We start from the raw sequence: 26,874 nt of genomic DNA, 5'->3' as shown, positions 1-26,874 counted from the left end.
GAAAGAGGATTTCTCTGGAACTGCTTTTCTGAGGATGGGTTGATACTTAGTATCATCAAAGAGTTCAGATGTATGCAACACTGAGAGGTATAATTCATATTCCAAGTAAGCATATGTATCCTAGGCTGCCTAGAATTCCACACAGCTCCAGACACAAATTATGGCCTTCTAGGGAAGCCTGGGACTCAGTAAAAGCATGAGATGTGAGCTATTGTTGTTATTCTTTTTATTTTTGTTACTCAAGGTCACTTACAGTGCATTCACATTGTTCATCCCCCACTGGCTACCTGTAATACTATAGCTTTGGTATTTCATACCAGAAGTCATTGGGGGTTCTGATATCTAGAAACGTGCTGTTTGCCATATTTAGCCACAGAGACCATTTTAGGGTTCCAAGAAAGGAGTAAGTATTGAGTTGGTTTATTTCCTTGACTCTCTTCCAACATATTTTCAGTGTCTTTTTAAAAATATCTGAACAGACACATAATCCTAGAACAAGCAGTAAAGCCTTTTAATATGACCAAGATGGATGCATAAACTTGGTCATCACTCAAGTGGTCTCTGGAGTCCTTAGAACCCCACTAGGGGGCACAACCCTGAGATAGTGGAGATTAAGTGACTTAAAAAATAAGTGCTGGCACTTAGCTATGAAACTATCATCTATACAGTGTGTAAAACAAATGTGGAAGAGAAGAGTGGGCCATGGAAATGAAAGGAATAAAAAAACAAATATTTCTTACCCTGCATTTTTTCACAAACAAACCCATAGCCTTCTTCTCTACAGTCTTCAAAATACCATTTTCCAGTGAAATGAAAATTAGGATTATTTGACAGCAAGGCACAGAGAGGAATGCGTTTTTGAACTTCGGTGGTGTTATGACTTGGAATCTTCAAAAGAATACATGTTTTTTTAAAAATGGTAACATATAACGTTATTATAACATTGATATTTTTATTAAGGACATAATTTTAAAAATTCAAACACTATTATTCCTTTATTTGCATTTAATAAACCTGTTCACAAATCAGTTCATAACCCACAAAATAAATAATTATTGTGATGAGTAAAGAAATTATATTCATGGAACACATGACAATTATATGAAATTACATTATTAAAAATTAATATATTAACCAACTAATAAAAATTTATGCCTACAAAATATAGGAAGTAAAAAAAAGAAAAACTTCAGTAAACAAGTCTCAAATAGGATCTCTTGCTAAAATGATTTCTAAAAAATAAATCTTAAAACTTACATTTACTATATCAAATGGGGACCAATTAGAATATGACATGGGCCTTCCATTTAGCCATTTTTCATAATCATCATTTTGTAACCCTATCCACACATTAGTGGTATGGCCAAAAAGATTCTTAGTAATGAAAGCTGAAAAATAAGAATACATTATCAAATTTAATACCATATAAACCATTTGGGTAATCATCAAATTCTGTTTATAGCTATGATTTTATTTAAATGATAGCAAAACTTAATTACGAATCAACGGTAGGAATTTGTTACTTTGTCCTTATTAAGATGATGCTGTCTCTGTCACTTTTGTTCAGTTTAAATTGACAGCAATTAGCTGGCTAAGCCTGGGATTTCATCATATCATTAGTAAAACAATTTCCAGTGTTCATTCAATGCCTTTCTAAACAAAAGAGGGTTTATCCATTATACTTAACTAAAGTATACGATTATTGCCTAAATAGCAAATGAAAGTGTGTAGGTAACTCTAAAGGGATCTAAAAAATTATACCATGCAATTATAATAGATTATACCTCAGATTATTTTAGCCATTTTGAAATGCCGATCATAAATATATCCTTATTCTTTCCACTACGCCTGGTGAGACAAAAGACTCCCAAAAATCAGCAGTTTGTAAACAATGGAGTGTACTAACTTTTACAGATGTCATGATATAAACCTTATAGGTCAAACTGAAAACGTACGTGTCACCAGCAATATAATACTTAAAATGTTGATTTGGAAATGTTAGTATTTTGGAGGAATATTTTAACAGACGCTTGAATAAAAATGGTGATTTTTGCCTGATTGAACATTGAGTACTCTACCTTGTTCCACCTCATTTTCAATGGCGACAAGTGTCCCCCCTTCTTCAACACAAAAATCTTGAGCAGATGTCCAGTTCTTCCAATCGCTTGGGTCCTTGGGGATTTTCATCAAAAGGCACTATAAAAATGTCCAAAAAAGCATTCATTTCCATATTTTCCTAAATGAATTAAAAGTTTCCTAAAGATACTGAGGACCAGCTTTGAAAATTTTTTATAATTTTCTTGCACAGAAATGACTCTTTTTTTTTTCCTCCCCCCAGCTGCTCCAGAGGTGTGAAAGAAAAACAAAGAGGACCAGCTTTCAGGGTGAGTCAGTGCCTTTTGTACATTTGCATCAGGCGGGAACAGAGGATGCAGGATGTCAGAACGATGTCTTCAGCTCAAGGAAAAATAGCATTCCTTCTAAAAAGGAGCCAGCCTGACTGCAGAGTTTACAGTGGAGGGTTTAATCTTGAAAATATTTCTTTCGGTGGCAGTTAATAGATTTGTTCCATTTTATTTACAAATACGCTTCCTCACTTTAAGTGAGAGAGGAATATTGAGGAATCAAACCACATCAGGTATTTAAATTCACTAAATACTTGGAGTCAGCCGTGTGATCCAAAAGTCAATGAGGAAGAACCAGAAAAGAAAAAAATGAGCCCAATGGGAAGAAAAGCAAGGGAGGACCAAGGAAACCTAGGAAGGAGAAACAAAGGGGAGGGGTGCCAACAAGGTCAAAAGGAACTCAGAAAGAAGGCTGTGGGGTTTGGCAGTGAGAGTTGATTTTCACTCGAGAGAGAATCATGTCTGTGGCGTGGCAGGGGTTACTTATTATGGGATGAGAAATATGGAATGGTAACTGCTAGGCAGATCAGGCAAGTTGAAGAAAATCACCCCCTCACCAAGCTCAGTGAAATTTAATCATGTTAGTTGGGCTATATGGAGTCAGGGGAGAGGGAAAGATAGAAGAGAAAGGCTGTAACAGATCAGGCAAAGTTCCAGAAAAGTCAGGAGAGACTTTATGCCAAAAATATTCCATGTGGATTATTCTCTCATTAATGAACATAGCCAACCCTGGTCATTGATAGGTGTGATCTTGAGGTCTGCCACTGAGAAAATCCCAGCTACAAGATTATTCTAGGCTAATGTGGCAACCTCCATGCCACGTGAGAGCGCATCCTTCTGCATCCTTCTTTAATTTCTAAGTTTATCAGTCCCCCATCCCTTCCCTACTGTCATAGACTCCTTACAAAGCAGAGGGACTAAGTGTTGCTCCTCTTTGAACAGCAAAACAAACAAGGTCCTCAGTAAATATTTATGCAACAAAGTAAAAGCCAATAGACCCTGAAATGATTGTCAAATGACATTCTCAGGATTCTAGATTTAGTCCAGTGGTTCTCAAACAAGGCCACTTTGCTCCTCAGGTGATATCTTCATAATGTCTAGAGACATTTTGGTTGTCACAGTTCAAGGGGGGAGGGGGTGGTGACTGCTATTGACAGCTAGTGAATTGAGACCAGGGATGCTGCTAAACATTCTATAATGCACCGGTCAGTCCCTCACAACAAGGAATTATCCAGCCCCTAATGTCAATACTGCTCAGGTAATTCTTTTCAGAACCCAATTCCGAACGTGTCACCCTTCAGGGATTTTCCACTGTTCTTAGGATAAAAACCAGAAACTCTGATCTAGGCTGAATTTGAGTTGCCAACTAAGAGAGGAAGTACATTTTCTCTTCTTCTGATCCCCTTTACCTTATTTGCTTCACAAAGAAATGGAATTGGCTTTAAAGGGTTTTAATTTTATAACAACTACCCTTTTATCAATTTCCTTTCATTCTGCCTCTTTCCTCTAATTACAAATTCCAAAGAGTGGCGCATACTAATTATTAGGAAGTCTTATCATTTAATGCGAATTCACCTTGTGTTCAGGTAGTTGCACTAATGAACCATTCATAAATACCAATGAACCTCACTGTTTCATTTAGCTCAATAAATCTCTCCAGAAAACACACACACATACCCCCGCTTCCCACCCAGCCCCCACCCCCCACCCTGTTTGCCTCAGCCAGGATTTACCAGCTTGAGTATGGGAGTGTAGACCCCCATTGCCACAACTTCATTGTTTCTAAAAATATAACATGTTTACTAACACACTTTGAAATTGTGTCCATAATTAAAGCAAAGTAGCAAGATGGAGTACAACACCCTCAATTTTAAATTGTTTATTACTGATTTGCAAAATGTGATCAAGTTTAATGCATCTCTGATATTACTGTGAATTAAGGATACCTTACTGTATTCCAAACGAGTTTTGAATATAAAACTCTTTTGTCTCAAAGTCATTTCCAGTTCAGTACTTGAAAGTGGAATTCATGATCTTCCTCCCAAATTTGGTCCTTTTTCAGTGTTCTTACTGACATTGAATGGCATAGTCAGTCATGCATTTACCTAAATCTGAAACCTGAGCGTCTTCTCACCCTTCAGTCACCTTCATCACCCCTTCGGTCCTACCATTTGGACGTCTCATTTCTGAGACCTTCACCACTCTCCCTATTCCCACCACCCCACAGTCTCTGCCACCATCATCTTAGCCCAAAGGACTTATCTCTTGCTTGGACTATCGCAATATCTTTCTAACTGCTCTTACTTTCCTCAACCTCACCTTCCTCCAGTCTATCTTTGGTACTGCAGCCTGAATGATTCTTTCTTTTCAAAACTCAACCCTGATGATCATATCCCTCTTTAGTTAAAACCCTTCAGGGTTTCCTATTGCTCTTAGGATAAAAACCAGAAACTCTTAACACAATAATCGCCCTTGCCTACTTTTGTCTCACTTTCTACATTCTAGTTCTCTATGCTTCTTTTACTTTCTTCAATATGTCACATTCCTTCTCACCACAGGTCCTTAGTACATGTAGTTTCCCCTACTTTTAATGTTTCCTGTCCTTCTGACCACCTCAGTCAGGTCCTCCTGTTATATACTTTTATGGAACTGTATAACTCTCCATCGCTTGTGTCACAGTTGTAAATTAGAGTTATTTTCATAATTTGCTAATGTTTTCTCCCCCTCTAGTCTGTAAGCTCCCAAAGAGAAGGGATTATATTTGTTTTCCTCACCATTGAGTTGCCAATATCCAGCATATTTAAATGCAATGAATGAATAAGGTGCTAAGAATTTGAATAATTTAAAAGAGGAGAGAGTTGTTTTTTTTTTAAGGAAAAACTGTGTCGTGCATGAAACCAAATATTGGCTAATCCAAAATTAGATGGTGCAAAGCAGCCATCAGCACTAAATCCAGGTCCCTGAATAAAAATGTATAAGTAGAAGCACAAGAGTTAATCTAATATACACAGAGAATTTCTTCCTCTTACATACAACTCTGCTGTGACAAGTATCTTAGATGACTCACTCTTCCTGGGGTAATCCCTGGTCAAACCTCTTTTACATCATCAAACATGGGGAAAATAATTTATGAGAAATGATAAAAGACACTTAACTTCTGGTATCTCAGTTTTGAAACTCTTAAAGGTGAAGAGTCAACCAAGTGGGATTTTTTTCTTAGAAATAACCAATGAAAATTTGTCCTAGGAAGCTGACAAACAAGAAGCAAAGTTTAGTGGAACATAATACAGTGACGCTTATTCATAATTCTGAAGTGAGTAATGTCTGTCGTTGCTATCTCCCAGTTCTCCTTCTGTAGCTTTTTTTTGTTAGTCAGAACTATGCCCACTGGGCTTTCCACTCCTCTCAACTATTAACCCTCCTATTCCCACCTTTTCTAATGATCTGATAAACCCACTTATCCCAAAGTGTAGGTGACAGATGAGGCCATCTCAGAAATATTTCCCTTAAAAAACATAATGGAAAGTGTTAAGGCAAAGGCATGAGACTCCAGTGGTGGGATTTTAGCCATTAATATGCAGGGGAGAGCACTGTGGGTGGGGAGACACACTTGGGGACCCTGAAATCTCACTCTGTAAAAGGTCACCCTCTCATGAAGCCTGCTGTGACCCTATCCTTAGTAATCAAATCCTCTGAATGATTAGAAGACTAAGTTGTGTAACTGTTGCATTGCTGGGCAATTATTGGCTGCACATTAGAATAACCAAGGGAGCTCTTAAAAAATACTGATGCCTGGATCCCATGCAGATCAATTAAATCAGAATCTTTGGGATGTCACCTGCACCTTGATATTTTTAGAAAGCTCACCTGGTGATTCTAAATATTTGATCAGGGCTGTGAACCACTGATCTAGCTACTAGTTATCAATAAAAATTAAAAAGACCCTCTGAGCTACATGAGGGTGTTTTAATCCTGCTCCATAGTTAGCCTCAGAAAGCCCTTCTCCTCTCATGTGTGTGTCTGTGCTTTACTCATGCCCCTTCTTATTCTTTCAAAGGAAGCATTCACTTGTTCTTTTGCCCTGGGTCTGCTGCACCATCACCATTATCATGCCCATATGTGTACATACTCCCCATGTTTACACAGGAGGAAACATGGAATATAGCTAAGCTATGTAGATAAGAAAGTTTAAGGAAAGGACAATGGCCAAGGGTAAACCAAAAGCAACCATTGTAAGTTTCTAAGAATTATTTCTCTAATGCCAAGGGTATGACTTGTCATGAATTTCCTTAAAATATTCTTTTTTATACATGGGATGCACTTGTTTTAATAGTTGTGAAAAACTGTCAGATACAAGAATTAACTAAAAATGGATCAAAACCTAAATATAAGAGCTAAAACCATAAAGCTCTTAGAAGAAAACATGAGGTAAATATTTATGAACTTGGATTTAGCAACATATTCTTAGATATGACACCAAAAGCATGAGCAACAGAAGAAAAATTAGAGAAATTGAACTTCATTAAAATTAAAAACTTTTGTGCACCAAAGGACATTATCAATAAAGTAAAAAGACAACCTAAAGAATGAGAGAAAATACCTACAAAACATATATCTGATAAGCGTTTTATATAAAGAGCTCCTACAATTCAATAACAAAAAGACAAACAACCCAAATAAAAAAGTGGGCAAAGGAGTCGAATAGACATTTTTCCAAAGACTATATACAAATGGTCAATAAGCACATGAGAAGATGCTCAACATCATTAGTCATTAGGGAAATGCAAATCAAAACCAAATCTAGTGAGATAACACTAGACTCTAGTGTTGGCAGTAATCAAAAAGACAGGTAATAACAAGTGTTGTCAAAAAAAAAAACAAAAACAAGTGTTGTCAAGGATGAGGAAAAATTGCTAGCATACACTGTTGGCAGGATTGTAAAATGGTTCAGCCACTGTGGAAAACAGTTTGCTCGTTCTTCAAAAAGTTAAACATAGAATTAGCATATGATATAGCAATTCCACTCCTAGGTATATACCCCAAAGAAGTGAAAGCAGGGACTCCAACAGATACTTGTGTGCCAATGTTCATAGCCGATTTATTCACAATAGCTAAAAAGTGGAAATAACCAAAGTCCATCAACAGATGAATGGGTAAACAAAATGTGGCATGGAATATTATTCAGTCATAAAAAGGAATGAAGTTCTGATACATACTATAACATGGGTTAACCCTGAAAACATTATGCTAAGTGAAATAAGCCAGCCACAAAAGGAAAATATTGTATGAGTTCATTTATATGAATTATCTAGAATAGGCAAATTCATAGAGATGGAAAATAGATTAGAGCTTACTGTGGGCTAGAGGGGATGGGGAATAGAGAGCTATTGCTTAACCAATTACAGAGTTTCTGTCTGGGATGATGATAAGTTTTGGAAATAGAAGTGGTAGTTGAATAACATTGTGAATGTAATTAATGCCACTGAATTGTATACTTGTAAATGGTTTAAATGGCATATTTTATGTTATGCATATTTTACCACAATAAAAAGCTAATTGTCAAAGGTTTTAATAAAAACCTTAGTTATACTCAAGTTCTATTGAATATTTGCTACGTTTGTCATATTGAAATGTATAAATAATTTACAACTGGTAGAAAGAGTTTATGGTTTGAGAAAATAAGAAGCAGACTGAAGGTATCAACTATTAAAAATAGTGTGTCTCAATACTATATAACATTTTAGAGAATGACTATATTATTTTAGAAAATATTTCACAGTGCCCCCGGACTGATTGTGTCATAGGGCTAAGGTGGTTGGTAATTCTTAAGTTCTTATATGAAGTGGCAGCTGTAGGAAAGGGACAAGACTCAGGGTCAAAAAACTTAAGGTTGATTCTCAGCCTGACACTTATTCGCTGTAAGTTTCAGAAAAAACACACAATTTTATTAGACTCAGTCTTCTCATAGGTCAGATGGGATAACAATTCTGTGTATTTTAAAAATTCAATAAAACAAGAAATATATATATATCCATTATATATATTCATTATATATATAATATATATATATTCATTATACATATATTCATTATATATATATATTCATTATATATATTCATTATATATGTATGAAATTGCCAGCAGAAACAGCTACATGGTAGAAGAAACCCAAGTGTCCATCAGTGGATAAATGGAAAAACAAAATGTGTTATGTACATATAATGGAATACTATTCAGTCTTAAAAAGGAAGAAAATTCTGACACATGCTACAACATGGGTGAGCCTGGAGGACACTGTGCTAAGTGAAATAAGCCAGTTACAAAAGGACAAGTACTGTATGATTCCACTTACATGTGGTGTCCGAAGTAGCCAAATTAATAGAGACAAAGTAGAATAGTGGTTGCCAGGGGCTGTGGGGAGGGAGAATGAGGGGTTGTTGTTTAATGGGTTTAGAGTTTCGGTTTTACAAGATGAAAAACATTTGCAGAGTCATTGCACAGCAGTGTGATTATACTTAACACTACTGCACTATACATTTAAAAACGGTCAAGATGGTAAATTCTATATTATGTGAATATTACCACAGTTAAAAATATCAGTGCCAAATATGTAGTGGGTGCTCAATAAATGTGTATTAAGTCCAAACGGCCCCATTTCACAAATTAACAATGAGAGGAAGATCACAAGGGAAGCAATGCCCTACCAATGTAACTAAACACAGAGACTGAAAATTGTCCATGATGGAGGAGCAATTTCATATTAGCATATGAAATTATGACACAGTTTGAGTTTTTAATTATAAAAGAGTTAAACATTTATAATTTGAGATACATTTTAATTACTTCCACCTAAGGCTTATAAAGTTATTTTATTTTAAAACATAAGGAGTAGAGGGGAAGTCTCAGCCTTAATTGGAGACAGTATCAGAAATAATAAATCTAGTTTACAGTATCCCCACTGGCCATTTAGAAAAAAAATCCAATTCTGCATGGAAGTGCCAGCTATATGAGGCTCAAGACAAAGTTGACGGAGCTACGTTATTAGTCAGGCAGTTGACAAGGCGGATAGAGCTCTATGAGGGCTCCAGGCAGGGAAGACACAAAAGAAGAAGACACAGTCTGGGCCCTCTGGAACTGACAGCTCATTTGGGAACAGGGCCTAGATACACATGCCCACCCCCACACACATGCCCACACGCACACACACGCCCACACACATGTGCACGCACCCACATCCCACCTAATGAAACAGTCATACAGTGCAATGAATGACAATGTCAGTAGAAAAAACTGAGTATACATATGAAGGGTGGTGTCAAGGCTGTTTTTGACAAAACCTTTTAATTTCAAGAGATCTGCCCCTAAATAGAAAACTTCTCAAATCTCTTGAAAATTGTGACAAAAAAATTCCAGGTCCAATGGACAGCTCATAGTTTTTCAAAGCCACACCTGCTTTTTGATTACTTTCTAAAATTAAAACCTACAAAAGAGAAACAAAAGCAACTTTTTGAAAACAAGTTTACCTTATAGTCAAAATATAACCATCCTTTGGGACATGTTCCATGTTTTTTTGGTGTATCTTTCTCTTTCTCTATGATCCAAAACTTTTTTCGCTTACAGATGCTAGGCATAGAAACTGAACACTCTTCACTAGCCCAGAGTCCTGGAAGAGAAAATGGTTAGAAATGACCAGAAACAATGGTGACTCTTTGTAGGCATTCTCTAGTGGTCACTGTTTTTTTATGACTGCTGTGGTTTACCAGACTTTGTTAAATCTAGAAATTGAACTAAATTTAACTACTAATCATAGAATTCTCTAGTGACAAGAGCTAACTGGGCAAGGTGCCAAATCAGTAATTCTAATTTAAGAATGTAGAAAGTTTGCAAATGCAAAAGAAAAAAAAAATCTAAACAAATACTGCGATTGCAATCACAAAACTGATGAAAGTTTTAAGAATATTTGACTTGGTTAGCCAAAGAATACTTTGTAGAGTAATATTTTTGACTTAAAGTATTCAACCTCAAGATAAAAAAATTCTAAAACAATAGATGATAATTTCTACTTTATAATTATTAAAAATATAATAATTTAGAAAAAATAACTCAGGAATTTCTAAGGAAGAAGCACTTCTGAACCCTGACCCTTAAACAAAACACACACATTTAGAGACATGCCCTCAGGAATATAGCCCAAAGTCCTCAGTCTCTTGGAAAATGTTCTTTTAATTAGAAGAGCTATATTTTCAGAGTAAAGGTTTATAGAATGCATTTCATTAGCATTCAAGTTACAAATTCCAGAATAGGGCAAGGATGCATGTAAATTGCAAGGGCAGATTCAGTTTTCTAGTGTGAGGGGTATAAGCCAAAAAGATATTGGCATTCTGAAGGAGGGGCCAGAATGCTATTTTCAATGCCGATTAGCTGCCATTCTTCCAGAATCACAAATAGCCTTTCTGTAGGCTGTTGTGACACCTGCTGGCAAAAGCGAGCTGATTAACAACATGGTTTTTCCTCTCTTAACTTTCTCTGCAGCTGCCCTTACATCAGAGATTGCTTTCCATGTTTATCCCTCTCCTGACTTGGGAGAATCTGTTAGAGTCAGGGACATCATTACCTTTTATTGGATAGAAACAGCGGGATGGATATGAGTGGACAATCAACCCCAATAACACTGTATTGATGAATAGAATTTAAAAACCCATCTTAAATGTGCACGTACTTCTAAATCCAACTGGCAGAGAATTGGTGTTCTAAGGCAGGTAGCAATTAATGCCTGGTGTTAAAACAAGAACACTGAATTCAATGAAAATTTTTCTTAAATGGGAAAATGAAAGTGAATTTCAGAGGTTAAAGTTCTGACCAATTATAAACTGGATCCTACAAAGAGATTTTTAAAAATGGGCCCATGTTGAAATTTCGTAGAGAATAGTATTTGTCAGGCAATTTTTAACCCATTTCAGTGGGCCCATTTTTGGTAGTTTTGGTTCAAGAGGAAGGACTTATCTGGATGTAAATTATTTTCAAGAACATGAATGCATGGCATAAACTGTAGGAATGGTCATCCTTAAGACTTAAGACTTATAAAATTAAACACACTCAGTTGAAAACCAAAATAACCAAACAAAACCTTCTCACTGAACTAATGCAATGAAAAGGAGACTTCAAGTCTTCTGAAAATTATGTTTGTATTATAAACCCAAAAGTGGATGAACAAAATAACCTGTTATGGATGAAATGAAGCCACATCTCTGGCTCTGATTAATCATGGATTCTTCTTTTCCTTTGTCCCAGTTCTGGTATATTACTGGTGATCCATCTCTCCAGCTGCAGGAAAATCAAAAAATTAAAGGTCTTCTCTCATTCTGCACGTTCAATCTCCAACACCATTTTTGGAGTTCTGGGATATGGACTGAAGGCATAATATTTTATTAAATTAAAAATAAATTCACGTCTGTGGTTAGGGAAATGAAAATTTGTAAGTTAAAGATAATGTTTGAAGGCTATTCAACAAATTTTTTAAAATTTAATTTTATTTTTATACAGCAGGTTCTTATTAGTCATCCATTTTATACACATCAGTGTGAACATGTCAATCCCAATCTCCCAGTTCATCACACCACCACCACCACCACCGCTGCCATTTCCCCGCCTTGGTGTCCATACGTTTGTTCTCTACATCTGTGTCTTTATTTCTGCCCTGGAAACCGGTTCACCTGTGCCATTTTCTAGGTTCCACATGTATGCATTAATATACGATATTTGTTTTTCTCTTTCTGACTTACTTCACTCTGTATGACAGTCTCTAGGTCCATGCACGTCTCTAAAAATGACCCAATTTCATTCCTTTCTATGGCTGAGTAATATTCCATTCTATATATATACCACATTTCCTTTATCCATTCGTCAGTTGATGGGCATTTAGGTTGCTTCCATGACCTGGATATTGTCAATAGTGCTGCAATGAACATTGGGGTGAATGTGTCTTTTTGAATTATGGCTTTCTCAGGGTATATGCCCAATAGTGGGATTGCTGGGTCATATGGTAATTCTATTTTTCGTTTTTTAAGGAACCTCCAACTGTTCTCCACAGTGGCTGTATCAATTTACATTCCCACCAACAGTGCAAGAAGGTTCTCTTTCTCCACACCCTCTCCAGAACTTGTTGTTTGTAGATTTTCTGATGATGCCCATTCTAATTGGTGTGAGGTGATACCTCACTGTAGTTTTGATTTGCATTTCTCTAATAATTAGTGATGTTGAGCAGCTTTTCTTGTGGTTCTTGGCCACCTGTATGCCTTCTTTGGAGATATGTCTATTTAGGTCTTCTGCCCATTTTTGGATTGGGTTGTTTGTTTTTTTAATATTGAGCTGCATGAGCTGTTTATATATTTTGGAGATTAATCCTTTTTCCATTGACTTGTTAGCAAATATTTTCGCCCATTCTGAGGGTTGTCTTTTTGTCTTATTTATGGTTTCCTTTGCTGTGCAAAAGCTTTGAAGTTTCATTAGGTCCCATTTGTTTATTTTTGGTTTTATTTCCATTACTCTAGGAGGTGGATCAAAAAAGACCTTGCTGTGATTTATGTCAAAGAGTGTTCTTCCTATGTTTTCCTCTAAGAGTTTTATAATGTCCGGTCTTACATTTAGGTCTCGAATCCATTTTGAGTTTATTTTTGTGTATGGTATTAGGGAGTGTTCTAATTTCATTCTTTTACATGTAGCTGTCCAGTTTTCCCAGCTCCACTTATTGAAGAGACTGCCTTTTCACCATTGTATATCCTTGCCTCCTTTGTCATAGATTAGTTGACCATAGGTGCGTGGGTTTACCTCTGGGCTTTCTATCCTGTCCCATTGATCTATATTTCTGTTTTTGTGCCAGTACCATATTGTCTTGATTACTGTAGCTTTGTAGTATAGTCTGAAGTCAGGGAGTCTGATTCCTCCAGCTCCGTTTTTTTCCCTCAAGACTGCTTTGGCTATTCGGAGTCCTTTGTGTCTCCATACAAATTTTAAGATTTTTTGTTCTAGTTCTGTAAAAAAATGCCATTGGTAATTTGATAGGGATTGCATTGAATCTGTAGATTGCTTTGGGTAGTATAGTCATTTTCACAATGTTGATTCTTCCAATCCAAGAACGTGGTATATCTCTCCATCTGTTGGTATCATTTTTAATTTCTTTCATCGGTGTCTTATAGTTTTCTGCATACAGGTCTTTTGTCTCCCTATGTAGGTTTATTCCTAGGTATTTCATTCTTTTTATTGCAATAGTAAATGGGAGTGTTTCCTTAATTTCTCTTTCAGATTTTTCATCATTAGTGTATAGGAATGCAAGAGATTTCTGTGCATTAATTTTGTATCCTGCTACTTTACCAAATTCATTGATTAGCTCTAGTAGTTTTCTGGTGGCATCTTTAGGATTCTCTATGTATAGTATCATGTCATATGCAAACAGTAACAGTTTTACCTCTTCTTTTCCCGTTTGTATTCCTTTTATTTCTTTTTCTTCTCTGATGGCTGTGGCTAGGACTTCCAAAACTGTGTTGAATAATAGTGGTGAGAGTGGACATCCTTGTCTTGTTCCTGACCTTAGAGGAAATGCTTTCAGTTTTTCACCATTGAGAATGATGTTTGCTGTGGGTTTGTCATTTATGGCCTTTATTATGTTGAAGTAGGTTCCCTCTATGCCCAATTCCTGGAGAGTTTTTATCACAAATCGGTGTTGAATTTTGTCAAAAGCTTTTTCTGCATCTATTGAGATGATCATATGGTTTGTTTGTTAATATGGTAATATGGTGTATCACATTGGTTGATTTGCGTGTATTGAGGAACCTTTGCATCTCTGGGATAAATCCCACTTGATCATGGTGTATGATCCTTTTCTTGTTTTGTTGGATTATGTTTGCTAGCATTTTGTTGAGGATTTTTGCATCTATATTCATTAATGATATTGGTCTGTAATTTTCTTTTTTTTGTAGTATCTTTGTCTGGTTTTTGTAGCAGGGTGATGGTGGCCGCATAGAATGAGTTTGGGAGTGTTCCTTCCTCTGCAATTTTTTGGAAGAGTTTGAGAAGGATGGGTGTTAGCTCTTCTCTAAATGTTTGATAGAATTCACTTGTGAAGCCATCTGGTGCTGGACTTTTGTTTGTTGGAAGATTTTTAATCACAGTTTCAATTTCAGTGCTTGTGATTGTTCTGTTCATATTTTCTATTTCTTCCTGGTTCAGTCTTAGAAGGTTACACCTTTCTAAGAATTTGTCCATTTCTTCCAGGTTGTCCATTTTATTGGCATAGAGTTGCTTGTAATAGTCTCTTAGGATGCTTTGTATTTCTGCGGTGTCTGTTCTAACTTCTTTTTCATTTCTAATTTTATTGATTTGAGTCCTCTCTTTTTCTTGATGAGTCTGGCTAATGGTTTATCAATTTTGTTGATCTTCTCAAAGAACCAGCTTCTAGTTATTGATTTTTGCTATTGTTTTCTTTGTTTCTATTTCATTTATTTCCTCTCTGATGTTTATGATTTCTTTCCTTCTACCAACTTTGGGGTTTTTTTGTTCTTCTTTCTCTGGTTCCTTTAGGTGTAAAGTTAGATTGTTATATTTGAGATTTTTCTTGTTTCTTGAGGTGGGCTTGTATAGCTATATACTTCCCTCTTCAAACTGCTTTTGCTGCATCCCATAGGTTTTGGATCATCGTGTTTTCATTGTCATTTGTCTCTAGGTGTTTTTTGATTTCCTCTTTGATTTCTTCAGTGATCTCTTGGTTATTTAGTAATGTATTGTTTAGCCTCCATGTGTTTGTGTTTTTTTCTTTTTTTTCCCTGTAATTGATTTCTAATCTCATAGCGTTGTGGTCAGAAAAGATGCTTGATATGATTTCAATTTTCTTAAATTTAACTGATGCTTTATTAGTGACCCAAGATGTGATCTATCCTGGAGAATGTTCTGTGTGCACTTGAGAAGAAAGTGTAATCTGCTGGTTTTGGATTGAATGTACTACAAATATCAATTAAATCTATCTGGTCTATTGGGTCATTTAGAGCTTGTGTTTCCTTATTAATTTTCTGTTTGGATGATCTGTCCATTGGTGTAGGTGAGGTGTTAAGGTCCCCCACTATTATTGTGTTACTGTCGATTTCCTCTTTTATCGCTGTTAGCAGTTGCCTTATGTATTGAGGTGCTCCTATGTTGGATGCATATATATTTATAATTGTTATATTTTCTTCCTGGATTGATCCCTTGATCATTATGTAGTGTCTTCCCTTGTCTCTTGTAACATTCTTTATTTTAAAGTCTATTTTATCTGATATGAGTATTGCTACTCCAGCTTTCTTTTGATTTCCATTTGCATGGAATATCTTTTTCCATCCACTCACTTTCAGTCTGTATGTGTCCCTAGGTATGAAGTGGGTCTCTTGTAGACAGCATATATATGGGTCTTGTTTTTGTATCCATTCAGCGAGCCGGTGTCTTTTGGTTGGAGCATTTAATCCATTCATGTTTAAGGTGATTACTAATATGTATGTTCCTATTACCATTTTCTTAATTGTTATGGGTTTGTTTTTGTAGGTCCTTTTCTTCTCTTGTGTTTCCCACTTAGAGAAGTTTCTTTAGCATTTGTTGTAGAGCTGGTTTGGTGGTGCTGAATTCTCTTAGCTTTTGCTTGTCTGTAAAGCTTTTGATTTCTCCAGCGAATCTGAATGAGATCCTTGCTGGGTAGAGTAATCTTGGTTGTAGTTTCTTCCCTTTCATCACTTCAAGTATATCATGCCACTCCTTCTGGCTTGTAGAGTTTCTGCTGAGAAATCAGCTGTTAACCTTATGGGAGTTCCCTTGTATGTTGTTGTTTTTCCCTTGCTGCTTTCAATAATTTTTCTTTGCCTTTAATTTTTGCCAATTTGATTACTATGTGTCTCGCATGTTTATCCTTGGGTTTATCCTGTATGGGACTCTCTGTGCTTCCTGGACTTGGGTGGCTATTTCCTTTCCCATGTTATGGACGTTTATGACTATAATCTCTTCAAATATTTTCTCGGGTCCTTTCTCTCTCTCTTCTCCTTCTGGGACCCCTGTAATATGAATGTTGTTGCATTTAATATTGTCCCAGAGGTCTCTTAGGCTGTCTTCATTTCTTCTTTTTCTTCTTCTTCTTTTTTTTTTTGCACAGGTCTCTCACCGTCGCGGCCTCTCCCGCTGCAGAGCACAGGTTCCAGATGTGCAGGCTCAGCAGCCGTGGCCCATGGGCCCAGCTGCTCCACGGCATGTTGGATCTTCCCAGACTGGGGCACGAACCCACATCCCCTGCATTGGTAGGCGGATTCCCAACCACTGCACCACCAGGGAAGCCCTAGCTTCATTTATTTTCATTCTTTATTCTTTTCCGCGGCAGTGAGTTCCACCATTCTGTCTTCCAGGTCACTTATCCATTCTTCTGCCTCAGTTATTCTGCTATTGATTCCTTCTAGTGTAATCTTCATTTCAGTTATTGTATTGTTCATCTCTGTTTGTTTGTTCTTTAATTCTTCTAGGTCTTTGTTAAACATTTCTTGCATTTTCTCAATCTTTGCCTCCATTCTTTTTCCGAGGTCCTGGATCATCTTCACTATTATTATTCTGAATTCTTTTTCTGGAAGGTTGCCTATCTCCACTTTATTTAGTTGTTTTTCTGGGGTTTTATCTTGTTCCTTCATCTGGTACATAGCCCTCTGCCTTTCCATCTTGTGTATCGTTCTGTGAATGTGGTTTTTGTTCCACAGGCTGCAGGACTGTAGTCCTTCTTGCTTCTGCTTTCTGCCCTCTGGTGGATGAGGCTATCTAAGAGGTTTGTGCAAGTTTCCTGATGGGAGGGACTGGTGGTGGGTAGAGCTGGCTGTTGCTCTGGTGGGCAGAGCTCAGTAAAACTTTAATCTGCTTGTCTGCTGATGGGTGGAGCTAGGTTCCCTCCCTGTTGGTTGTTTGGTCTGAGGTGACCCAACACTGTAGCCTACATGGCTCTTTGGTGGGGCTAATAGTGGACTCTGGGAGGGCTCACGCCAAGGAGTGCTTCCCAGAACTTCTGCTGCCGGTGTCCTTGTCCTCACAGTGAGGCACAGCCACCCCCCACCTCTGCAGGAGACCCTCCAACACTAGCAGGTAGGTCTGGTTCAGTCTCCTATGGGGTCACTGCTCCTTCCCCTGAGTTCCGATGCGCACACTACTTTGTGTGTGCCCTCCAAGAGTGGAGTCTCTGTTTCCCCTGGTCCTGTCCGAGTCCTGCAATCAAATCCCACTAGCCTTCAAAGTCTGATTCTCTAGGAATTCCTCCCCCCATTCCTGGACCCCCATGTTCGGAAGCCTGATGTGGGGCTCAGAACCTTCACTCTAGTGGATGGACTTCTGTGGTATAACTGTTCTCCAGATTGTAAGTCCCCCACCCAGCAGTTATGGGATTTGATTTTATTGTGATTGCGCCCCTCCTACAGTCTCATTGTGGCTTCTCCTTTGTCTTTGGATGTGAGGTTTCTTTTTTGGTGAGTTCCAGTGTGTTCCTGTTGATGATTGTTCAGCAGTTTTTTCTGATTCTGGTGTTCTCGAAAGAGGGAGTGAGAGCATATCCTTCTGCTGCACCATCTTAAACCAATCTCCTATTCAACAAGTTAACCATTAAGATATAGTCCAATCATTCTGCAAATAAAAACCTGTTAAACAAAGTTAAGTGCAAATTAATCAATGTCCATACCGAAATTCATCATTGACTCTTTCTTCCCGAAGTCCAATCCACCAGTTTACACCATACTTTGATAGCTATTTAAAAAAGAGAGAGAGAATGTCAGCATTTATCCTACTTTTTTTCCCTTTTCACTATTAAGATTAATGGGGTCACTGTCAATAGCTTTCTATTCTTCAGTATTTTACCCAATTATCTAAAGAAGAGTACACTAAGGCCTAGCATCTTGAGAAGACCTGAAACTTCATTATTCTAAACTACTCCCTCCTCATTATGTAAGAAAATTGGAATCAAATATTGAAAATTATTTTGATTTCATACAACATGCCATAACTTTGTTACAATGTTTCCTATATATATTTAAAAGTAAATTCTCTAACTCTCATAAAAGGAATTTAAAAAGTAATATTGTAAAGTAAAATAGAATGTGGATTCCTTTTTTGACTAAAAATTTAGTGTTTTATGCCCTCAGTGATTTATAGAAGTTTACTATACATGCCACCTACTTGAAAAACAATTCGAGGCACAAAGATCTCAATAGTAAAAATAATTTGTATTTTAGGCACTAGTCTGATTGGTAAGTTTTTAAACTAAGTATTAGCACCCTCCCCATTCAGATGGAAACTGCATTATAGGACAAAATAATACTACAGTATTTCCAGTGTTTGACAACTAGAAAATTATCCTTTATATATTTTATGAATTTACACCATTATTTATTACATAGATCCCAGTACAATAAAGAATAAACTTGAAACACCATAGGCATGCACATGCATATGCACATTAGAGCAGATGTAATACTGGACTTATGACCCAGGAAATTGAAATTCCTTCTTTAACTATAAAAGAAGAACAGGCATTAAGGATTTCTCTAAGGTCTTTAAATCAATATTCTTTATTGGGTGTGTGCTGTGTGTGAAATGTAACTTAATTTTTTATGCTAAAATCCTGTTAATTTGAAGGCATTGTACACTTAAATTTACACTTTCATTTCTTCTGTAAAGACTTGGGAATGCATTTTAAGATATATAAATATTTTTTCATGTGAATTTCTGGTCATCATACAACAGAACCTAATAGCTCTCTAACATTCTAATTTATACACAGGTATTTTTACTCCTTAATCAGTGTGGCTGTCTGCCATATCAGCAACTTGAAAATAATGCAAGATGGAGCAACTATAATTTTGGATCCCTGAGTTGTTGTTTCACGGACGTGTTCTTACATGCTGAATTTAGACTCCTATTGTCAGATTTTGGAATGGGTCCATGGAGACTGGCTTTGAAATCAGTGGAAGAACCACAACAATTTCATTCAATCTAAAGAGGTCTTATGTGCAACAGGAGTGGAAATCATGGCCCAATTGTTCACTGCCCCAATTAAGGACCTCTAAAGAGGAAGTATAACTACTGCATCTTAAGTGGCATATTTATTACTACCTCGATTATAGCACGGTAATCCTCCACAGGGCACATCACAACCTGTTGTGATATGGAACAGAAATTCATAGGACAAGATAGAGACACCCAAAGTGAAAAATCCAATGTGAAAAATAGATGTTGTAAATTTCAGTTTAGGTATGAAACCGCAACAATAGAAGACATTAGTATTCTTTTGTATAAAAAATGTGATACAACCGTGTACCTCATAGTATCAATTATGTTTTGTTACAGAAAAGCAGTCATTATAGATAGCATCATATGGAAGAACACACCAAAAAGAAATAACCCACAGCAATAGCCAATATATTAATCTACTAAGCAGTATAAGGAAGAACAACCTGTCATCTCTTAAAATGTTTCCATAAAAATAGCAAAACCAAGTTATTTTAAGGATTTAAAACACCAGATTTTTGAGGATGACTAATAGATTTGATATATTTTTGTTAGAAATATTTTGAAATAAAATTTTAAAAGTAAGAGTAAATTGCAATTTTGAAATGCAAATATTGTACAACACAGCATAAAAATGTTAGTTCATGTCAAACAACGCCTAAAGTGCTCATTTTTTTTTACTTTTTTGGCATTAATCTGACCAACAAGATGGCTCAAAAAACTAGTACTCAAAAATTCCCTCGCATCATGCCTTGTGGTCTTCTGTTAGTCAAAGAGGAAATTCTGACTCATCATTTTTCCAAGCTGGAAATATTCTGTTAAAAAAATTCTGCTTCAGATTTTTAAAAATGCATCCAGCTTTCTTTTTCAATAATTAGTTCTTCTACTCCCCAACTGAATGTTGTCTTTGTCTTTCACATTTCTGAGTTACTACTCTTCTTAGAGGAGCTATACAATACATATGTAACTTTAAAAATATTTAATTATTTAATTCTTATTCTTCCTGTAACTATAGGATGGGCATGCCACAAGAATGAGTGGTATGACCTCTACATGTTTAGTTCCTCATCCAGAACTTCTGGACTGACTCATTCCAGCCAGACGTTCTTAGACATGGGATTTCTTAGTTAAGAAATGTAAATGGTCACCGTAAATACCACCGCTACCACCAACAAACATTGCCTAACTGCTATAAACTAAGCAGGAGGAAGAACTGTTTTCGAAATGTACAGCATTCTTTTTTCTAAATCGATACCCTTCCCATTTGGCTTTCTTGCTCCATTCTTGGTCTGTATATTCCCTATGATGATATTCTTCTGTGTTAGATCAGTCAGCCACTCACCCATAATACTGACAGGGCATTCTTTATTAATATGGTCATAGGTTTGGTAATAATGTTGCCATTTAAGACACTACAAGGTTTGTCTGGTTTGAGATCACTAGATCTAGTCCTCAACTAGATCATGGCAATGGCTATGCCTTTTCAAATGTCTAAGCCTGTGGGGTTTTACTCTTCCCTTCAATGGGAGGCATTAACTCTGCCATTTCCACTGACTTCCCAACAACCAAAGACTGGGAGAGTGAATTAAGGGAAAGGTTAAGAGAGAAGACCTGCAGAGGTTCCTAAAAGAGCTAAGATCTGCTGGAACGATCAAAGAAGCCCTTTACTGTGCATATCTGAGACATAGCTGACAGCCATCTTTTGGGGAGGGATTTTATTTTATTTTATTTATTAATTTTAAAAAGTTGAGGTATAGTTGTTTTACAATATTATATTAGTTTCAGCTATACAACATAGTGATTCAAAACTTTTATAGATTATACCCCATTTAAAGTTATTATAAAGTAATGGCTATATTTCCCTATGCTGTACAGTATATCCTTGTAGCTTATTTATTTTATACATAGTAGGTTATATCTCTTAATCCTCTACCCCTATCTTGTCCTCCTTTTCTCTCCCCACTGATAACCACTAGTTTGTTTTCTGTATCAGTGAGTTTGTTTCTGTTCCGTTATATTAATCATTTGTTTTGTTTTTTAGCTTCCACATATAAGTGATAACGTACAGTATTTATCTTTCTCTGTCTGACATTTCACGAAGCATGATACCCTCTAGGTCCATATACGTGTTGCAAATGGCAAAATTTCATTCTTTTTTATGACTGATATTCCATTGTATATATGTGCCACATCTTCTTTATCCATTCCTCTGTTGATGGGCATTTAGGTTGCTTCCATGACCTGGCTATTGTAAATAGTGCTGCTGTGAACATTGGGGTGCATGTATCTTTTCGAATTAGTGTTTTCATTTTTCTTTCAGATATATACCCAGGAGTGGAATTGCTGGATTTAGTTCTTTGAGGAACCTCCATACTATTTTCTGTAGAGGTTGCACCAACTTACATTCCCACCAACAATGAGCAAGGGTTTCCTTTTTTTGGATGGATTTTAGAACTAGCATTTTAATGTAATGAATATGCTGTTCTGCTGCCTGCAGCCATTTTTAAAAATGACCTTGTAAGTCAGATGACCTGAGATCACTTCCAAATTCCACTACTTAGCTGCTGTGTAACAAAGTTCCTTCACCTCTTTGGAGTCTTAGCTTCTTCATCTGTAAATTATGCTGACGATAGAACTTCCCACAGAGAGTTCTTAGAAAGATTAAATGCCATTAAATGTTAGTACTTAGCCGTGCTTGACACTGTTACAGTAAGTATTGGCCAAATATCAGCTCCTCTCGGGACGTGCACTTTGCATGTCCATGGATTCGTTTTTAGCCATTCACATGATCTCTTGTTATTGCCGCCAGGGGTGAGGAGTCTGCTGTCTAGCTAAAGAAACAAATGTATTTTCCGAGGTCATGATATGTAATTTGTTAATACTTAATATTACAGTTTTGGCTTGAGTGTTCCATTTGTAGGAGATGAAGAGAAGTAAAACAATGCATGAACCAATAATACTGGGGAACATCCAGTTCTCATGGTTGGTCTGCCACTGAGTCTCTGTAAGGCCGTGCAGTTGTCACCTAACTCCTCTGGTTCTTGACTTTTCCATCAAAATGCAGTAGTAGTCCCAACCTGCATGCACTTCACAGGCTGTATGTGTATCAAACAGAATTATAGAAACAGGAAAGCCCAATGAGGTGTGAGGGGAGACATTCTCTTACAAGTCAAGGATGCTTTAATCCAGAGCTTCATTTTAACAGTCAACTTACAAGCATAGGAAAAGATGATAGAGCAACCAAGGATTCCTGCAGAGCATGAACTAATGTTAAATTATGGGAAAAGAAAAAAGGCTCTTTCTTATCTTCAACAATTTCCTAGGGAAAATTGGGAATGAGGTTTTTCCTCCCTGGTGCCCCCTTGGTAATTTGTACATACTGCTCCCTTTTCCCTTATCACATCATGTTATTTCCAGCTTTTTAAAGACACTGACTGTATTTTATTTTTGTGTCCTTGACAAATACCACAATGTCTGAGACATACCTAATGCTCAATAAATGCTTGCTGAAGAAATACACTGAAAACCAACACTATTCCTTGGCAGTCTATTCATTGTTGAATGGATTTTGCATGCTGCTTTCTAACAAGCCTAGCTTCTCAAAGGATTTCTCTATCTGAAGTTGAAATGGAGAACCACTCCTTACCATTTTCTGCATAGAGTCTAAAAAAATATTGTACTCTTATAAGTCAAATTTGAAACATTAAAACAGCCATGCACCTCCCAGTACTCTTTGTCGCTCATTTGTGCTTTATTTTCCTCCATGGCATTTATCCATTTATCTTTTTCTAAAATATTATGTAATTCTATTTATTTATATTGATTACAGTCTTCCTTCCCAGACTAGACTAAAAACTCCAGGTGGGCAGGAATTTTGGTCTATTTTAATCACTGATAGAGCCTCAGCCCCTAGAAGAGTAGACTCAATAAATAGGCATTGAATGATGGAATGAACCTCACAAAAACAATAAAATGCTATTTTCTCATCCTTTGTTGCTAAAAAAGCATGAGGAGAAGTGAAATGACTGACCAGCATCGTAAACCTGTGTTTCCATTATTTGCTCTAAATCTCTGTGACAGGAAGAAAAACAGTTCTTAAAAATCTAAGACTTTTAATGAAACAGATAAATGTCTGAAGTAATATAAAAACAAAATCCCTCAAGGACAGAAGAAGGAGTTAAGCTCTGAGTTTCTCATATTTAATCATATTTAAGTACCGCTCTTATTTTGCCGTGGATGAATTCTTGTTCACGTTCAGAATGAATAGTGAGAATATCACTGCGCAGCCAGCCACAGACAAACTCAAAGGAGGACCATTCCGTGGCAGAGGTATGAAAAAGGTACTCTGCATCCTGATAAAAGAGCCAGGGTGCATCTGAAAGAAAAATAAGCAACACAGGTGAGGCAACAATTATTGAGCAATGTAATACAGACTTAAACAGGGTATACTATGATTGACCCCAAATGTGTAACTTGGTCACTCAGCATTAAGAAAATGTGTGTGTATACACCCACTCCCACACATAAATAAGTATACAATTTACTTATTTTCCTTGGTCTATTTCATATAAGAAACATTCACGTATATTCAAAAGTCTGGGATAGATACATATTGTTAAATCATGTGTCATGAAAATGGAGTTAAGCTATGATATGTCTTCAGTAATATTTAGTGACATTAGTTTGATTATTTATTAATGATGGATTTGTTAATTTGAAAAAATTAGTTCTCAATTGACACAAGAAAAGAGAAACTCGATTGGAGCTACGTAATAACACAGTAATGCTACAAAACAGCACAGAATTAGAAATTCAAGAACTGCCAGGATAGTTCTTACCATACTGGTACCAGGGTGGAATCTTGGGTCTCACATCTGCAGAGTGAAAGCAAACAGGTTTGAGTGAACTTTACTTACAGGTGTACTATCTCTGAATTACTTCAGGTCTAAACACAATATTTTGGACTTTGCTTTTTAAAAGATCATTTAAGAACCAGGTGTTGTTTGGAAAGTGGTAAGTTCTCATACTTGAAGAGGAAGCTCAAGAGAGACCTCTGGTTAAAGAGAAAAGGATGTGAATACTTGTTGAGAGCCTACTGTGTGTCACACACTGTGCCAGGTGCTTTCACTTACTCATTTGATAAGTAGTTTTGTTTGCTTGTAATGTCACAGTGACATTTCTTCCAGGTTGTACTTGCAAAATACAGTATTCCACAACATAGGCAGTTATTTTCATTTCCTACTAAGTTAGCATACTGCACTGGTGTCATCTTTTCTCATTCCCCCATGATACATTGTTTGCTAAAAGAGTACAATTTGGTTCATCACGAAGGCTGTTGGTACTGTGCTCCAGGGTGCTTAAATTTTAGACCTCTGTAACTGTTCACTTGGGAAAATGCTATAGATTATCAGAAAGCAAACAAATAGTAAAGATCTTATTAATATTTTTACCTCTTGGAATTTTGCATATCCATTCACGTTTGGAACCACAGTATGAGGGTAGCAACGTTTTATTCGCCTTATAAACAGCACAGTTTCTTGCATCTTCTCCAAAATAATTATTGTCTAAAAATGAAGAGACAACCTGCAGCAGATGAAGTTCATTATTCCTTAATAATGATCCCCCGCAAAAAGTTTCAAAAGATCAGAAAGGCATCCCTGTAAATAAATCACAATAGACTTCTGGAGGAAGTAGGTTATGATGCCAGTTAAAGGTGGTTCCACATTTGTGAAAAGCGAGCTAATCAAAGCTTTATCATTTTTTTCCTGAAGATGCCTTTTTTTCCCCCTTTCTTTAAGAGGCATTCTACTCTTTTCTCCAGAAGGAACAAGTCAGATGAACTTGCACTCTTTTCTCACTGGCAAGATTAGGCTAGCCCTGGGATCCTGGGTAAACTGTTTAGAGGCTCAAGGATCCTTCAGAATCGAGTCTCACCTTTGATGTAGATTCTTTTGCATAAATACTAGGCTTTTAGTCTCTAATCACTGACTTCTAAGTCAACCCTAGCTTTAATCAGGAAACTATCCAATGTTTTCCAGGAATGATCACGTAACGGGGTATTGACTAGAGATTCAACCTTCTCAATGATTTGATGACTACTTGAGAGAAGAGTGGATGGACCATGAGTAAAACTGAGGTACAAAATTTGAAAAAAAGAGGGTTTTGAAACCATTTATACTCCTCAAACATCTACACGGTCATGCAACAATTCATCTAACTTAAATATATATAAGCTCAGATTCAGAGAATGGCATGAGTTTGATATTTATTTTGTCCAGAGGGAAGTGGCAAGGGACTCAGTCCACTGCTTCATCGCTTAATCTCATTGATCCTGAACCAAATTGTCTATTCCTGTCCTATTACTGATGAGTTTTTGTTTGTTTGTGTGTTTTACTAAAATGCATTCTCAACCTCTATGTACCACATTTTATTCTCCAAGTGCCGTATTAATGTTAACCACCCAACTGTGCCATGTGGTGGCTGCCATTTATGGGGTAGGTCCACCCCGCTATGCCCCTTCCACTCTCTGGGCCTTGATTTCTTCATCAGCAAAACAGTTGGGTGGGGCTGGGTGATCTCTAAGATCTCTTCCTGTTCTCTGGTCCTGATGCCCTTTTCAAAGAAGCAGTACTGGGGTAGAATCGTTATTTTTTTAAACTAGCACGCTCTTACTATTTTTGTTCCCACTATAAGCATGTAGCTTTTCCACAAACCCCTTCCTTGCTACAGATTTGAACACCATCTACGTAGCAGGCCTAGAGATAGATCCCTTTTCTCTATTGATCTTACTATTTCAAAGTTTGGCTGCCGCTGTTTTGCCAACGAGGAGACATTATGATATTGTGGCTTTGGAGGCAGACAACCTGTGTACAAGTACTGTCTCTCATGTATTATTTTAGGCAAACTCTTTAATCATTTTAATACCCACTGTATTGAATCACCCTAAGGATGAAATGAGATCACGCAGGAGTGCACTCAGCATCGTAAACCTGCGTTTCCATAATTGTGGAATTCCATAATTCCACAATTATGTGTTCTGAGCACATAATTAGGGCTCAGTGAACAGGAGCTGCATTAAATGCTCACTGCAGGCTGTTGCTAACCCCAGTTCACAGGTGAAACTGAATAACTTGATTTTGCATGTGCCTTCAGATGGATCTCATTTTAATCTGGGATACTGCTACTGTTTTTTTCCCTATTATGAGGAAAATCTGAGACATCCTCATTGTACCTGAAAAAAAAAAACCCCAAAACGTAATTGTGAGTTCCCTCTTTCCTTCATAGAGGTTTTTTTACACGTGAGGCTGAATGAAAAGCAAGTCTTTTTTTTCCCTTCCAAATAACTTCATTTGTCTGGGAAGGAGGAGCTGTTTCTAAGGCTGGCATTTCTGTTCTTTTAGAGTGAGAGAAACTGAAAATGTTTCTTTTC

At 36.8% G+C, this 26,874-nt stretch overlaps 1 protein-coding gene across 1 annotated transcript in view; it reads right to left on the bottom strand.

Annotated features, from left to right (window-relative positions):
* Window positions 1-26,874, bottom strand: part of PLA2R1 (phospholipase A2 receptor 1) — a 122,591-nt gene that overhangs the window by 20,412 nt on the left and 75,305 nt on the right. Inside the window, 9 exon segments of the mRNA XM_089916029.1 lie at window positions 741-888; window positions 1,258-1,388; window positions 2,079-2,196; window positions 9,929-10,068; window positions 11,626-11,729; window positions 18,121-18,185; window positions 23,663-23,820; window positions 24,284-24,319; window positions 24,896-25,028. Coding sequence (XP_089772155.1) covers window positions 741-888; window positions 1,258-1,388; window positions 2,079-2,196; window positions 9,929-10,068; window positions 11,626-11,729; window positions 18,121-18,185; window positions 23,663-23,820; window positions 24,284-24,319; window positions 24,896-25,028 — 1,033 coding nt within the window.

Source organism: Delphinapterus leucas, chromosome 8, assembly GCF_059928025.1.
Source record: "Delphinapterus leucas isolate spDelLeu-1000000601 "Yukka" chromosome 8, BTC_Dleu_Yukka2, whole genome shotgun sequence".
Lineage (NCBI taxonomy): Eukaryota > Metazoa > Chordata > Mammalia > Artiodactyla > Monodontidae > Delphinapterus > Delphinapterus leucas.
This window is presented reverse-complemented; position numbering and strand designations above follow the sequence as displayed.